At 36.2% G+C, this 15,134-nt stretch overlaps 1 protein-coding gene across 4 annotated transcripts in view; it reads right to left on the bottom strand.

Moving 5' to 3' along the window:
• The window catches only part of SLC16A7 (solute carrier family 16 member 7), a 145,779-nt gene that overhangs the window by 44,888 nt on the left and 85,757 nt on the right, over positions 1-15,134 (bottom strand). For 3 of the 4 annotated variants that reach the window (XM_045829824.1, XM_045829825.1, XM_045829826.1), the window contains 2 exons: positions 14,010-14,141; positions 11,501-11,747 (listed from right to left, as the gene is read on the bottom strand). In XM_045829824.1, the coding sequence (XP_045685780.1) occupies positions 11,501-11,717 (217 nt within the window). In that variant the 5' untranslated portion in view covers positions 11,718-11,747; positions 14,010-14,141. Of the gene's footprint in view, positions 1-2,447; positions 2,535-11,500; positions 11,748-14,009; positions 14,142-15,134 lie in introns of those variants that run through there. The other variant, XM_045829827.1, reaches the window with a different exon arrangement.

A 15,134-nucleotide genomic window follows, 5' to 3' on the forward strand; every position in this document is an offset into this window, starting at 1 on the left:
AGTTTCTCAATCTCTAGATTTATGTGAACTCTTTGGAAAATGATAGAAGTCTGCAACCCTGAGACAGATCTCTGTTTCAAAAACACTCTCCATGGCCCAGTTCTTGCCCAAAAGTCAAATAAGCAACCATCTGTTATTTGCGCCACATGGGTTTCACAAATGTCATTTCTACAGCACACACCATTTCATTTTCCCAGTAGTATTACAACAGCTTATACCAGCTGAGGAAAAATCTCAAATATTTTTAACTTCCAATTTCTTTCCTCTTAATTAAAAGAACAAAAATGATGCTTTTGTGATTTTGGTCTATAGCTGATTTTTATGCTTCTATATCAATCAGTGTAAGTCATAGACATAAATATTGCATTATCTGGTAGAAGCTTGGAAAATTTAAAAGAAAGTCCAAATCACTCATGCATACACAATGTTTTTTCCTTTCGTTCTCCATCAAGATTTCACTCATCCTCTTATTTACAGATATGTTGTACTCATCATCTGAAGAAAACAGGTGAGCCTAAAGTATTTCAGAGCTCTGGTTACTGGACTTATTCCTATTCAGACTTCCAAAACTGCATATCCATTCTGGAGGTGCTGGAAAAATATAAAGGTTGCTTCCATATGGCCTCTCATACAAATCTCTATTCAAATCATTAATTGAATGAGTGGTGAGGCCAAACAAACCAACATGACACTGTAGTCACCAGTCACTCCCAGAGTGTGCCAATCACATTTTAATCAGAACAGTGCACGGCCATGGAGCACCACTGTAGCATCAGTCTTGAAAAACCTATTAACGCTTCCGAGAAACTTTCCAAAGCTTTGCACTTAATGCCCTCCTAGTGACTAGAAAGATTCTAAGTGTAACTATTAATACTTCAGTAGTGTGAGAAGCTGTATTCCTTTAGTAAGAACTTCAGAAAATCCAGGATGACAATCAGTGTCTACCTACACAAATGCTGATGTAAATTGGTTTTCTGGTTGTACAGACTTATCCCACTCTTAGAAACAACAGATAAAACAAGTACAATAAAAACATGAGTAACTCCAAATCTTTTTATACAGTACAGGAAACTAATTCTACCAGAGAAAAAGTCTACAGGTATGACTGACCTTCATTATGTTTGGATTCCAAGTTTTAAATTGCTTATTCACTAAGATTTATTCATAACCCCCCCAAATCAATACTTGTAGTAATTTTTCAGTCATTTATGGAGATGTGCACAGTGGGAAAAACTGGAACCACCTGACATGTATGCCCCCAACCAAAGTCAAACAAGGAGACATTGTGTCTTCTTGTTCTCATACTAAGTGTCCACTTCTCTATTCAGTGCCACATCTTCCACATTTTTGTACTTCTTGTTGGTGATTTTTCTGTTTAAAGTGGCCTTAAAGCCTAGTGCTGAAGTGCTGGCTGGTGTTGCTAAGCATAAGAAAGCTGTGATGTGCTTTATGGAGAAAATATACCATATGCGTTACATAAGTTTTGTTCAGGCATGAGTTACAGTGATGTTTGCCATTATTAGTCCAAAGTAAATGGATCAAAATATATATTAAATAGGTGTCAAGACACCTTTCTCAGACACACAAAACAATATTATGTATTGATCAGTTGAATAATGTGACCAGAGGCTTATAGGAACCTAACCCTGTATTTCCCCTAAGACCAGGAATTGTATTCATTTATTCAGCCCATAAAAATTTCATATAACATTAATAATGCAAGTGAAGAGAATTAACTACTTTAATACATTTTGAATTATGAATATGCCCCTAAAATGGAACAAAGTCGGGGAGGGCACTCAGGGCTGTGGTCTCAGCACTCTAGATGCCTGTCTCGGGTGCTCCCCTGTGGTATCTGCACTGACACCAGGTGTGTTTCCCAAGATCACTGCCATGACCACACCTCTGCTCATCTTGTGGTCGTGAGTTCACACTCCCCTCCTTTGGGCCACTAGGATGCTCTATGACTCTCCCTTTCAGGGCTTTCACTTATACCATTTCTTCTGCTTCAGTTTTTCCCTCCCTTTGATTAGTGCTGCATACTCATCATTTAGGTTCAGTTCAGAGAAACATTTCCTGATCACTGAGCTATGAGATGTTTCATTTTTAAACAGTTTCATGGCAATCACAGCGTTTCTTCACTCATATGTTTCATAACTATAATTAAATAAAGAAAGGTGAAAATATCTCCTTCATATCTTGTCAGCACAGCCTGTATCTGATGGCCTGGTATGGCTTTCCCAGTGCCAAGCCAGTACTAGGCACACTGTAGGTGCTCAATGCCTATCTGTAGGATAAATAAATGAACGGATAGGATTATATAAGGTTTTCTTCCCAGTTTTGACACTGGATTACTTATGCATCCCTCCCACCTTTTATGGTCAGATACAAATATTTGAGCAATAATCGGGCAGAGCTAGAGTTTTTGCCACAGCCAGAAGCCTCACCTAAAGGTTAGCTCCATGAACCCCACGTCTGCACATGTAATTCCAACCAGAGGAGTGCACAGCGCAACCACTCGGCCAAAGTCACTACTGTTAGAATAAAGAAAGAAAGACATAGTTAAAGAGTATTTCCACTTCTGACATGATCCATTAAACTTAAGTCATTCACCACATATGAAATATAAATTTCTATTTTTATAAAGTCCTTTTAAAGCAGCTATTGAAAAAAACTGTTGCATGTTCTCAATCCTAATATACACACTCTTTGAGGGTGTGTAGAATGGTTTCTTCTTCTGAAAGTAATATTGGTAGAAGTAGTTCTCAAATCAACCAGTATAGCGCAGGGAAGTATTTTACACTAGACGACCTTAGGACCTCGTAGGAACCTAACCCTACATAAATCTATCATACATCTATTCTCCTTGAAGGAGGATCAAAGAAAACAAGCTGGACGCTGCCCGTATTTGTCAGCTTGGAATACCATAACAAAATACACTGAATACCTTAAATAACAGAAATTTTTTTTTCTCATAGTAATGGAGGCTAGAAGTCCAAGACCAAGGTGCCAGCCAATTTGATTCCTGGTGGTAGCTCTCTTACCGGCTTGCAAACCAGCTGCTTTCTTGCTACCATTATGGTCCTTCTTTGGTATGTGGCATGTAAAGAGATCTCTCTCTCTCTCTCTTCCTCTTCTTATAAGGCTACCAATCTTACTGGAGTAGGACCCTACTCTTAGGATCTCATATTTAATCTTAATCATCTCCTATCAGCCCTAACTAACTCCAAATACAGTGAGAATAGGAGCTAAGGTTTTAACATATGAATTGAGGGAGAGGTAGGTACAATTCAATCAGTCCATAGCCCTGCCAAACCACATTATAAAACTCATTGCATCATCATTTTTCTCCTCTATATCCTTTATGGGGATGGAAAATAAATAAATAACTCACTCACTCACTCATTGCTCCAGTAGGCACACCACTGCTGCCACCAGTGGCAACACACCCCACAGCCTATTTCATAAATCCCATGACTTCAAACATTGACACCACTTCTGTGCTGCTTTAGGATCATGGTTTATCTGCAACTACCTCACCTGAATGTTTCTTATGGCATCTGTTTCTGCTCATCACTAGTTTCTGAATCAAACCCAGCCTTGCTTCACCAGATTAATGGGTCCTGGGTGCCAGGTGCAAGGAATTCTGAGAAAGTGAATGTCTGGCTTTTTACCCGGGAAGTCAGGAAATCAGAAAGTTGGGGATCCCCCGAATATAACAAGGATTTTTAAAGGTATACAATGCTCCAAAAGAATGACCACTGTCTACTTCACCACCTTAATAGTAGGAAGCATAAGGGAAATGTCACAGAAAATATGAGTAAAGACCATGGATTTTCTTTTAGAACTAACTATTGACCTATTTATTCCTTACTTTACCCTCTTTTTTCCAAACCTAATTAGACAGGTAGCTCTCTAGTCAAACTTACCATCCATTTACCCAATCTGTGGTTTTATTCTACAATGGTTAATATCAAGATCAACAAAAACAATGGAACATTTCATAAGCATGAAACTCAGTACTTTATATATACTGAAATCCTGATATTGTAATTCCTGACAATGACCTTGAGCAATAGATACCACATGTGCATATACGTATGTTTTCCTTTTTGTGATTTCACAGATGGGGAAACTGAGGATCTAAGGTCAACCAGGTGGCCCGGACAACAGAGTGGCAAGTCTACATTTCTTATGTTATTCTGGAGCTCATTATTTTAATGATAATGCTCTTTTGCCTCTCACTGGGCCATTAAACCACTAATAAAGCCTCCTGAGATCCCAGAAATTTCCATATCTGAACTCCACTTAAGAGGTCAACTCTTGCAAAGTTCAATCGAATTCTCTGGATGGCTACTAAGTACTATAATCCATGAAGCAATCAAGTTTCTAAATATAGTATGTGCATTCTGACATATAGCTAGCTAGCTACTTGGCTACAGATAAATGAACTAAATGCAAAGTTACCAGTGAGTGATTAATTCAAAAATAATACATTGGTGTTATTTTTGGGAAATCACATACTAGTTTATGTTTTAGAAGTAGAGTAGGGAGCACTTGTTTTGTCCCTTCAAAACTGTCCTTCCTCTGGGAATAGTCATCCTTCTCTTGGAAACTGCTCCTTTTCTGACCCAAATATATATACTTCCACTCAGATGGCCCTCATTCATCCACTGCCTGGGAGGGCAGATGCAAAGCAGGCCATATCCTAGCAACATTTACAATCTGCCAAATTATTAATTTAGAGAAAAGGGCTAGTCTTTCTTGTGTCAAATTTGACACTGAAACAAGATACTGAGATGCTTGTAATTGTCTTCGCTGTGTCAGAGGGAAGATACCAAAATAAATAAAGTTACCCCCTTGAACAAAGCAGAGGGGAGAGGAACAAAAGCAACGTGATAGACAAATAAAAATCATTGGTGTGTGTTGACCTGGAAGACAGGGCACCTATGCTGCTCCTCTGGTTTACCTGCAGGAACGTCTCTGTTTAGACCTGAGGAATTCTGAATAAGATTTCTGCCGTTTGCAACTAAAATGTATTTGCATAAAATATGTAATGATATAATAACAAATTTTTAGAGGAATTTTAAGCCAAAAACCAGAAAAGATAATCTTGCCAGGTCATATAATAAGTAGAGTTTTTTAAGTTAGTAAGTGAAATGTTCACTATCTAAAACACACATATAAAAAAAATTTCAATAGTTTCTTAATTTTTTTATGCTGAAATTAACATTTAGTAGTGCTCCAATATTATTTGGACCTGATTATCAGCCCTGTGTAGGGAAAGTATCTCCTGGAAAAGTTTCACAGGCCTCAGTATACTTGCCATTTGCCCTTGACCCCTGTCTCCTTCCATACCTGTCTTGAGAGGGACAAAAAGAACTTTAATCATAGAAAGTGGCAAGGGCATGATTTGATCCTTACTTCTGGGCCTTGAAGTACCACTTCTTACTTTTATTCCCATTAAAACTGTCAGTGATGATTTCTACTTACAACTCCTCTTCTGTCTGAGTTACTGAAGGCTTCCTCTGCTCAAACAGAGACCTGAAGAAGTAGCACATCTACAAATCTTCTCATGACATAATATATGCTAACTGACTAAGGGCATCTCATAGTCTGTACTAGTCCCCACTTAAAATTTACATAATTTATATTGTAGCTACACAACAGTCTAAGAAGCCTTCATGTTTCTACTGATTAGTATAACCTAGGTTGTTCTACATAGCACACCACAGAACCTTAACAAAATTTGTTTATTACTCATTCACAGTATAAGGTGGTCCAAGGCTCTTCCCCTTGAAGCCACGCCATATACAATTAGGCTGCTGCAGGAGGTAAGAAGGAAAAGGAAGATGCATACCAGCTGGAACTAGTGCCTAGTCCAGGTGTCCAGGGTGACCTATATCCCTCCACTCACAGTTCATTGGTCAGAACTGGCCACGTGGCCTCAACCTAAGTGTAAAGAAGATGCAAAATATACAGGAGGCCATGGATGAATGGTAAGCATAACGGTTTCTGCCACAATGCACTATATTTCCCAGGACAACTTTAGTGATATCCATGTTCCTGGATGGAAGAAGATCTACCATAGTATAGGTATTAGAAGAACCCAGCCTGCTTGCACAGAATTGTCCAAGTATACTGGATACTCTCTGGCTTTTGTAAAGCTAGGATGAAAGCCTTTGGTATTTCAAACACAGGAATGGAATAAACTTTTCAAATTTTATATGACTTATTTTAATTTTTATTCTGCAAAATATTTACAGCATAAAGCAAAATAATACAATGTGTTTATTTAGACTTGAGAAAGAATAGAAAAATACACATTGTATGTTATAGTCACAAATCTCCTATGCCTAAAACCTTTTGCTTCTGGGGCCTCCAGTAAAACAAATCCACTAGTCTAATGTTTGGTCCCCTGTGTAGAGCCGTCCATTGTAAAACTGTCACCCTTGTTGTAGCACAACTGGCAGTCACCACTCACGTAAAACAGAGGAGTAAATCACCAAGGAGGCAAAGCCAACTCCCCTTTCCAAAATGGCTGACTCTTCCAAGTGGTAACGAATATTACTAGAAAAACAACATGAGGTACTCACAGACCGGCATTCAGTAATTGTGTAGCTAACCATGTATACATTATCTTTCAACAGAGTAACAAAGATCAAGATTGCACTAAAAGATAATCCTATGTAATCGCTCTTCACATGATTAGGTCCATCTAAATCCTCATGTCCACCTAAAACAATATAGAAAGTTTAAATTCCAGTATGTTTTCTACTTCTACTTAGTGTTTTATTAATGGGGTGACCACTCTGCCTGACCTATTGCTGAAATTCGTCAGAACTCCAGGAGACCATATGGACAAGCAGATGGGTTGTGTAATGTAATGTAATTATTCTAAGGATGAAGTAAGGGATAAACATAATTTGCATTCTTTCCCATCCTTCCTGCATACCTTTTATTACTTTCATTTTTAATTCAGACATCAGAAGGGAAGACAATACCTTGCTACAAAGGCCCAGATGCCAACTAATTACTACAAGAAACTCCAGCCCTGACATCACAGGCCAGGCCTCTGAACACACTCCATCTTTCCCAGTGACCCCTCCATGGTGATTAATAGGTTGAGTGCTAAGCCCTAATGAGTGTGTCAGATCTTAGATGTTCTCTACGCTAATATAATTAGCATCATATCAAACAGGGTATTTCAGTTACTTGGTAGAGAGATTCATACTTTATAATAAATTATATGTCTTTTCACCTTATGGTCTTTGAATTTATTTTATAATCATTCATCTAAAATGCCTCTATAAATAGAGATCTTTCAAATATTAAAAGAAAATTTAAATGTTTTTAAACCAAATATTTATTTTTTTGTACAACAGAGAATCCTTATGTTATATAGAAATAGTTTTCAGAAATGCTGGTTGAAATGCAAGTTTCTGGACTCTACCAACAGAAATTCTGATAAATGGGGTTTGGGGTAAGATTCAGGACTATGCATTTTCAGCAAACTATCCATGATTCAGAAGTGGAAAATCTGTGGACCACACTTAAAAAAACACTGCCCCTTTAACAACAGGACCTATGTCTGTGTCCTTGACTAATTAAATCTATTGGACTTTTTGTTGTAAACAGTTATGTTTCTGAAAAAATTATTTGCACCCACAGAGGAGGAATTGTTTTTGTACTGAGATTACAGTTTTAAATGTGACAATCGTATCTTGCTAAAAAGATTAAAAACTGCCCTGGCTAGCGTAGTTCAGTGGATTGAGCTCGGGCTGTGAACCAAAGTATCACAAGTTCGATTCCCAGCCAGGGCACATGTCTGGGTTGCAGGCCATGGCCCCCAGCAACCGCATATTGATGTCTCTCTTTCTCTTCCTCTCTCTCTCTCTCCCTCTCTCTCTCTCTCTCTCTTTCTCTCCCCCCTTCCCTCTCTAAAAATAAATAAATAAATCTTAAAAAAAGATTAAAAACTAATTATCAAGAGAAGACATGGATATTATGTCCAATAAACCTCATAAGTGTACGAGGTCTCCATTCAGCAGTGGGCATGGCAGAGAGTAACTTTCCTATCCCGTCGACAGTGGGCCTGGAACTGCTTTCCTGCTTCTAAGGGGAAAACCAAGAGTAGCAGAATTTCTGTAACTCCTGACTTATTTCTGTGGCCAGAGATGACATGCAAAATGCCTGGTGACTAAGGACCTTAAGCCAAATTCCAACTACTTACCTGAATCTCACCTAAACATTACCATCAATTGCTACATACTAAGTAATGTCATGTGTCTAGCCTGGCATTGCTTTCTTAAAACAACCAGATACAAAATGCCTGTTTATCTTTAATGACATGTTTTATTCATCTATTAACCTAAACATTTGAGGTAGTTTTTTTCCAAATTAGTAACCATTTAACCAATCTACCATTTTCTTGATAGAACTTGAATGGAGTTTTCCTTTGTACTTTCTAACATTTGTACTGAATGTATTCATAGAAAAGAGAATGAATAAAATACAAAATCTACTTAATGATAAACATATTATAGGTATTTACTTATAAATTGATACTGAGACTTAATGCTTTGAGAAATCTATGTCTTCTTTTAGACCCAGCCACGGAGTAGAAGGAAGGCTGTCACCTGACCATTGCAAATCTGTAAGCACATTCTGCTTTCACTGAGTAGGGAATGAGTGTCGGGGTATCCAGCTCTGTCTGAGACTCACTGGAAACTATCCTACTTTGTCTCATCTGTTAGGAAGCCAGCCTGTGATTCCCAGCAACCCCAGTCCCTGCCTCCAGGTAGGGAGGTATAAGAATTCTAACCAGCAAAATGTGTGCAGAAATGACGTTTTTTTTCCCTTCCAGACCTGGCCCCTAAAATATCCCATTGATCTTCCACACTGTCTGAATTCATTCTCTGTTCAGCTGGATGGAGCAGCTTTGGGAACTACAAAGCCTTAAGTGATGGCACAACTACTGGGTGAAACAGTACTTGAGCACATATTGCTTGAGCAAAATAAACTTGTATTGTGTTAAGGCACTGGGATATTGAGGTTGCTTGCTTAAATCTAATAGAGTCAACTAAGGCTTCACTAATGTTAAAAGTTATACAAAATTTTGCCCTGACTGGTGTGGCTCAGTGGGTTTGGCATCATTCTGCAAACAGAAAGGTTGCTGGTTTGATTACTGGTCAGGGTACATGCCTGAGGTGTGGGCCAGGTCCCCCGGTTGGGAGGCGTGATAGAGACAACTGACTGGCATTTCTCTAGCACATCAAAATGTTTCTCTCCCTCTTTTTCTCCCTCCTGTCCCCTCTCTCTAAAAATAAATAAATAAAATATTTTTGAAAAAATAAAAAGTTATACAAATTCCTTTCTTGCTTATTAGTTCATCAGTTATCTACCCAACAGACAATTATGAATCTGTAGGACCTGAATTCCTAATTGAATAGACATATTAATCCACTAGAGGAATTGTTTCAAGTGTATTTAAGAGGCAGGAGAAACTATGTATCTTAGCATTAGCACATTTTGGAGCTCAGGACAAGGTGACTGTTATCTTGCAAAATATCATTATTAAAGAACACCTGACCTATGAGATAGAGGAATAAAACCCGAAACACAATATCACTACTTCTATAGTCATCAGAAATGACACAGTTATAAGCCTTAAAGCAACTGCTCAAAGGAGAATCTCAGAAAGCGTTTTAGGAGTAGAATTTTTTTCCTCACACGAGGACATTATTTTCATTACTTTTTAGAAAGAGAGAAGGTGCAGGGAGGAGATATCGAAACATCCATGTGAGAGAGAAACACTGATTGACTGCCTCTAATAGGTTCACCAGCTAGGGATGGAGCCCACAACCTAGGTATGTGCCCTGACAAGGAGTCAAACCCATGACCATCCAGTTTGTGGAACAACATTCCAACTGTCCGAGCCACACTGGCCAGGGCTAGAAGTAGTATTTGTCCTAACATACCCAAATAGCATTTTAAAGATACCATTTGTTACTGGAACAAAAATGCATCAATTAAGCTAACAAAAAGCGTAAAAGAGACATACACTGAATTAATGTAAACTTGCTAACATAAAGTGGAAAACATATACACAGGCAGGAATATTGGAAGATCAAATTTTTACATTGGTGTGCAGTAGGCAATAGCCTAAAGAATAATTATTATGTCACTAAACAAATGACCATGGTGGGCGAAGCACCTGAATTGGGTCTGCAGAAAGCAGAGCCCAGATCTGGCTCTGTCGTTTTCTGCAGGTAGGGAGGGAACTGTGAGAAAGGCAGAAGAGCACAGTGGTGAAATGTTTGGGCTCTCAATTTCTATCTGCCACTAATGAGCTGTTTGACTTGGAAAAACTATTTTTTCTCTTTATGTCCTCAGCTATAGAATGGAGAGAAGATAATATTTATTTTATAGATTATTAAGAGGATTACATTATGTGACACATTTAGAGAGGCTTTAGCTAAAAGTTAATACTAATAAATATTGGATACTTTTAGTAATGATGTAGCTCCATCATTATTATCCTCACCTGGAAAGTGAGGAACTGAAATAGATTATTTGTATGTGTTCTTTAAGCACTTATGTTCTGAGTTTATACTTGTCTCTTAAAGTCACTTATGCAGTTGAAAAATAAAAACTCAAATATAAACATTTTAATTAATGATTAGCAAATAGATTTTAATTAATGATTAACAATAGATGATTAACATTTAATGATTAACATTTTAATTAATGATTAGCAATAGATTAACAAATCTATGAGAGTTTGGTGTGCTGTTGATATTGACTGAAAGAAGAGAGGTGACATACAAATGCACTAATTAATTTATATACACATATATGTATTTTCAACATTCAGAAATGATATGGTACTTTGATTTATTCATTATCCCTCCTGACTCATACCCTCATTTAACATGAAAAGTAACAAAATAATTGTCAGGCAACCATTTTCATTTTAAAATGTCATATTTAGTAAGTACTACAGAGATAAGGAATTATTTCAATTGCACAAACCTGAATGGGCCCAAAAGGAACATGATAATGCTCTACCTTTATGGCTGAAGGTGAAGTACTTCCTAAGCTGATAGACTGTCAACAACTTGAGTTTCTTTCTTATTCAGAAGAAAGCATTTCTACTAACTGTAGCAATAGTAAAGGATGATACTAACAGTGTAGTATAGACCTCAATCCAAATTAAATGCAAATGTGCTTAGAAGTTCCAAAATTTAGTAAATCTTCATTTGTGCAAAGAAATCCCAGTCAAACAATATTCTAGTGAGACTTAGAATGATGTGAGTAGTTTAAGATACTGAATCACTGAAATTATTAAAAACTCAGTTCTGATTATTCTTTTAGTTGATTTAAAGTGACAATAACATGAAAACAGGGATTGATGTACCAAGACACTACATGTGAAACATCGTGGCATGAAGGAATTGTTTTCTTAATCCAGAATTCTATTTATGGAAAAGAACCTTACCTCCTGCATACATAACAGCCAGCATGATGGATGATATCCATGCTATTTCACTGTAGGTAGTGTTGAATATATGCTGGATTTCTTTGAAGAATACTGTGATGGCTTTGGGGAAGGCATATGAAAATCCAATGCAGATGAAAGACGCTCCAACCACTACCCAGCCCCATCCTCCATCAGGAGGTGGATTCAGTGGTAGGCCACCTGCGGGTGGCGGCATTTCTGCTCTTCTGTTGGAAACTTAGGTAACCTATATTAAAGAAATGAAGTAAAGCCTAAAACCATATTTTCATTTTTATATCTCACTCTTTATAGTCACTAAAACAGTATTTTCCAGTTATAACTACAACTATATAATGTTTCATGAATATTTTTAATACTCTTGTACTTAGAAAGTTAGCAGAAAATTTACCAAAAATATTAAGTGAGGTATGCAACTTTGTTATATGCTAGGACTCGAAAGCATTTAATATGTTTATGGAAGCAAAAAGTACTCTAAGGGAAGATTTCAGATCTGTATTGAAGTACCAGCCAAAAAACTAAAAGCTGTCTCAATCTGGTTTCTAAGAATGAAAAAAATGGAGCCATCTCCACTTAAAACAGAATTATTTTCAAATCCAAATGTTTGCATTTTCACACAAAGGTTAAAAGGGCCTATTTATTAAAGCCAATGAATTATAAAGAAATAAAGAGTACACATATTTTAGAACTTCACTTTTAATACCTGAGAGTACTTAAAATATTTTAGTATAGATTTGTTTTGTAAAACTATAAGATTAGAAATTGTATGGTTCTAATGAAATAAGTTCGTTTTAATGCAGTTCCAAAATTGGTACTATTTCCTATTATTTTACATGTTTTTTGTATCAATAAAATTCTCTCAGTCAGATGGATGGTATGTTGTTGTTTATTATAAGAAAAGTACTGTCTTTCTGGATATGCTAGGATCACTTACCTGCTAGGTTTATGGTATGGAATGACCACTATCCAATGGAAGCAATGATCACACATAATTTCACAATTCATAATAAGTTAAAAATATCTTTGTTCCTTAACACCAATGTTCCTTTGTGTTCTGTAACTTACTGAATTTATTGATTAGTTCCAACAGTTTTTTGATCAAGTCTTCAGGGTTTCTATAATGTAAGGTCATGTCATCTGCAAAAGAGACAGTTTTGCTTCTTTCCCTCCATTTGGATGCCTTTTGTTTTCTTGTGCAATGGCTCTGACTAGGACCCCAGCACTTAAGCAGCACATATTTGTCCTGATCTAGTCATTGACACATGCTGATGCCATGAAAAGACGTGTGTCTTTCGTATATTTACAGTCTGCATTTCTGGCAATTTTTGTTTTCTTAGAAATAGCAAAAATCATCTATTTCATGTGAAGTTAGGTTTCTCCTTCACTATCAGTTAACCTAGAATGATGGTTTAGAGCATGTGATCATTGGAAATAATACTTTTAAAAAGTATAAAACTTAAGAAAATAAAAAAGAAACATTATACCTATTGGTCAAATCAGCTGAAAACAGCAATCCGGATCTGAATTTACATACTATTGGAGTTTGTTAGTATATTTTAAAGTAGTCAACTTTGTTATTTCTTGAAAATATCTTTTTTAATACCTAGAATATTGAGGAAATACCAAAGGGCATTTGAGTGGGTACCTACTTTTTTTTATTTCCAAAGTATAAAAACAATTACAAGATTTAAAGTCCTCATTGTGCAATTTTTCTGCTTGTATAAAAAAAAGTCTTTTGTTATTTATCCATTAGTTTAAACTATTGCAGTTTTTATTACAAGTGTTATAATAAACACTTAAAAATACAACTGGATAATCTATTTTTAGTCATTTCAGAAGTCAAAAATAACATTTCTAAATAATTTTCAATGTATATATTTAAATAGTTATATCAATGTGAACACTGAATTTACTGATACACAATTGTGTTATAAGTATTAATATTAAAATTTACTGATGAGATAGGTTAATGTTGAGATTTCCATTTTATAGACAGAAATCTATGCTCACAGAGAAGTGAAGGGGCCTTTAAAAAATCATTATAGGATTGAGTTACTTTTTTCTTTAATCTTCTTTCTATTTTTGTAGGGTTATTTTTTCATAATTCACCAGTTTCTTAACATACGATCTTTTGTTCTCCATTTCCAGCATATTTCCTTAATTTTAATTATAACCACATACTCCAGATTGCAACTCATGCTCTTATATCTCTTCATACTTCCTTATCTCCAACCTGTTTTGTTTCTTCCACATAAATTGAAATCTTATGACTTCTTAACTAAATCATTGCAAAGTGAACCCCAAACCACTGAACCTTTGAAAATTTCTACTTTCAAGATTGTCTCCTGTTTATTATTAACAACTCTTAAATTAACTAACAGTCAAGGTCTGAGTTATATAAACTCATTGGACTCATGTTATTTTCCTATACAACTTGCAGCTTTTATTTGTGGGCATAATCAAGAAAAACAGAGTTAAAAGTATTATTTACCTGTTGACTGATCCCCACTTGAACAGACTTCTTTGGTTTATATGTGGGATGGTTAAGCCCAGTCACTATTCCTTCAGGTGTGATATTTGAAGGCGATACAGAGGATGAGAGGTAGAGAAGACTCTGGATTATCTAAAGAAACAGACATACAAGGGTTACATGAAAAACTGAGTTCCACAAGCCTCATTGGATCCAACAGCTATAAGTCACCCCAATAAATTGTGACCATCATTTAGTATAATTAGCAAAATTGAATATACAGGATTAGGCAAAAGTAGGTTTACTATTGTGAGTACGCAAAACACAGTTTATTCTTTGCCCTACCCTGTCTATGTACATATTTATAAATATAGGTGACATCTATAGATATATATGTGCATATATCTATATTCATATTTCTTTGTTAATCTATTGATAGAACTACTAAGGTATAAAAATGATTAAACATGTACATGAGAAACAATAAAAATATAAAGTGAAAAATTAGTTTCTTAAACAATAATTAACAATAGATTACATATCTACCAACATGAGAAGAAAATTTATTGGAATTCACTGAGTATAATTCAGTTGAATAAAATATCCACTGTCAATGGAAATAAGTAGAATGTTTAAAAGAAAATTATTAGAAATACTATCAATAATCCACATGTCTGACAATGACTCAAACTAGGCCATAAGAAAAAAAGCATTTTGGGATTCTTCTGATTTAGAATTCACACTTCCTAATCAAGTCTGGGCAACAGATGAACCTGCTAAATCCCCCTAATACATAAAATACTTTTATTTCATCTTAAATCTGGCAATGGGTATATGGCAGCTAGTATTTAAGAGTTTATTTGGTTTGGGCCAAGCATCCTGTGCTTAGATTTAGAGATAAGAAAACGTCAACTCTTTCAATGAAATAACCGGTTGCCTGCCTTGCACCCAGGGCCACTGTTCTGCAGTGCTCAGTGAAAGCAAGGCAGCCACCAGGTCAGATGAGGTTGTATGAGAGGATGAGGAAAGTCTGTGTTCTCGCTGCCAAGTCAACAAGGAACTGAGGGTAGGGACTAGAATGAAGATTGGTAAGAATGAGAAAGTCATGGATAAAATTTGAGAAATAAGGCTAGAATTAAAGTTTTA

The sequence above is a fragment of the Phyllostomus hastatus genome, unplaced genomic scaffold (assembly GCF_019186645.2).
Source record: "Phyllostomus hastatus isolate PE091 unplaced genomic scaffold, TTU_PhHast_1.1 phas_scaffold_93, whole genome shotgun sequence".
Lineage (NCBI taxonomy): Eukaryota > Metazoa > Chordata > Mammalia > Chiroptera > Phyllostomidae > Phyllostomus > Phyllostomus hastatus.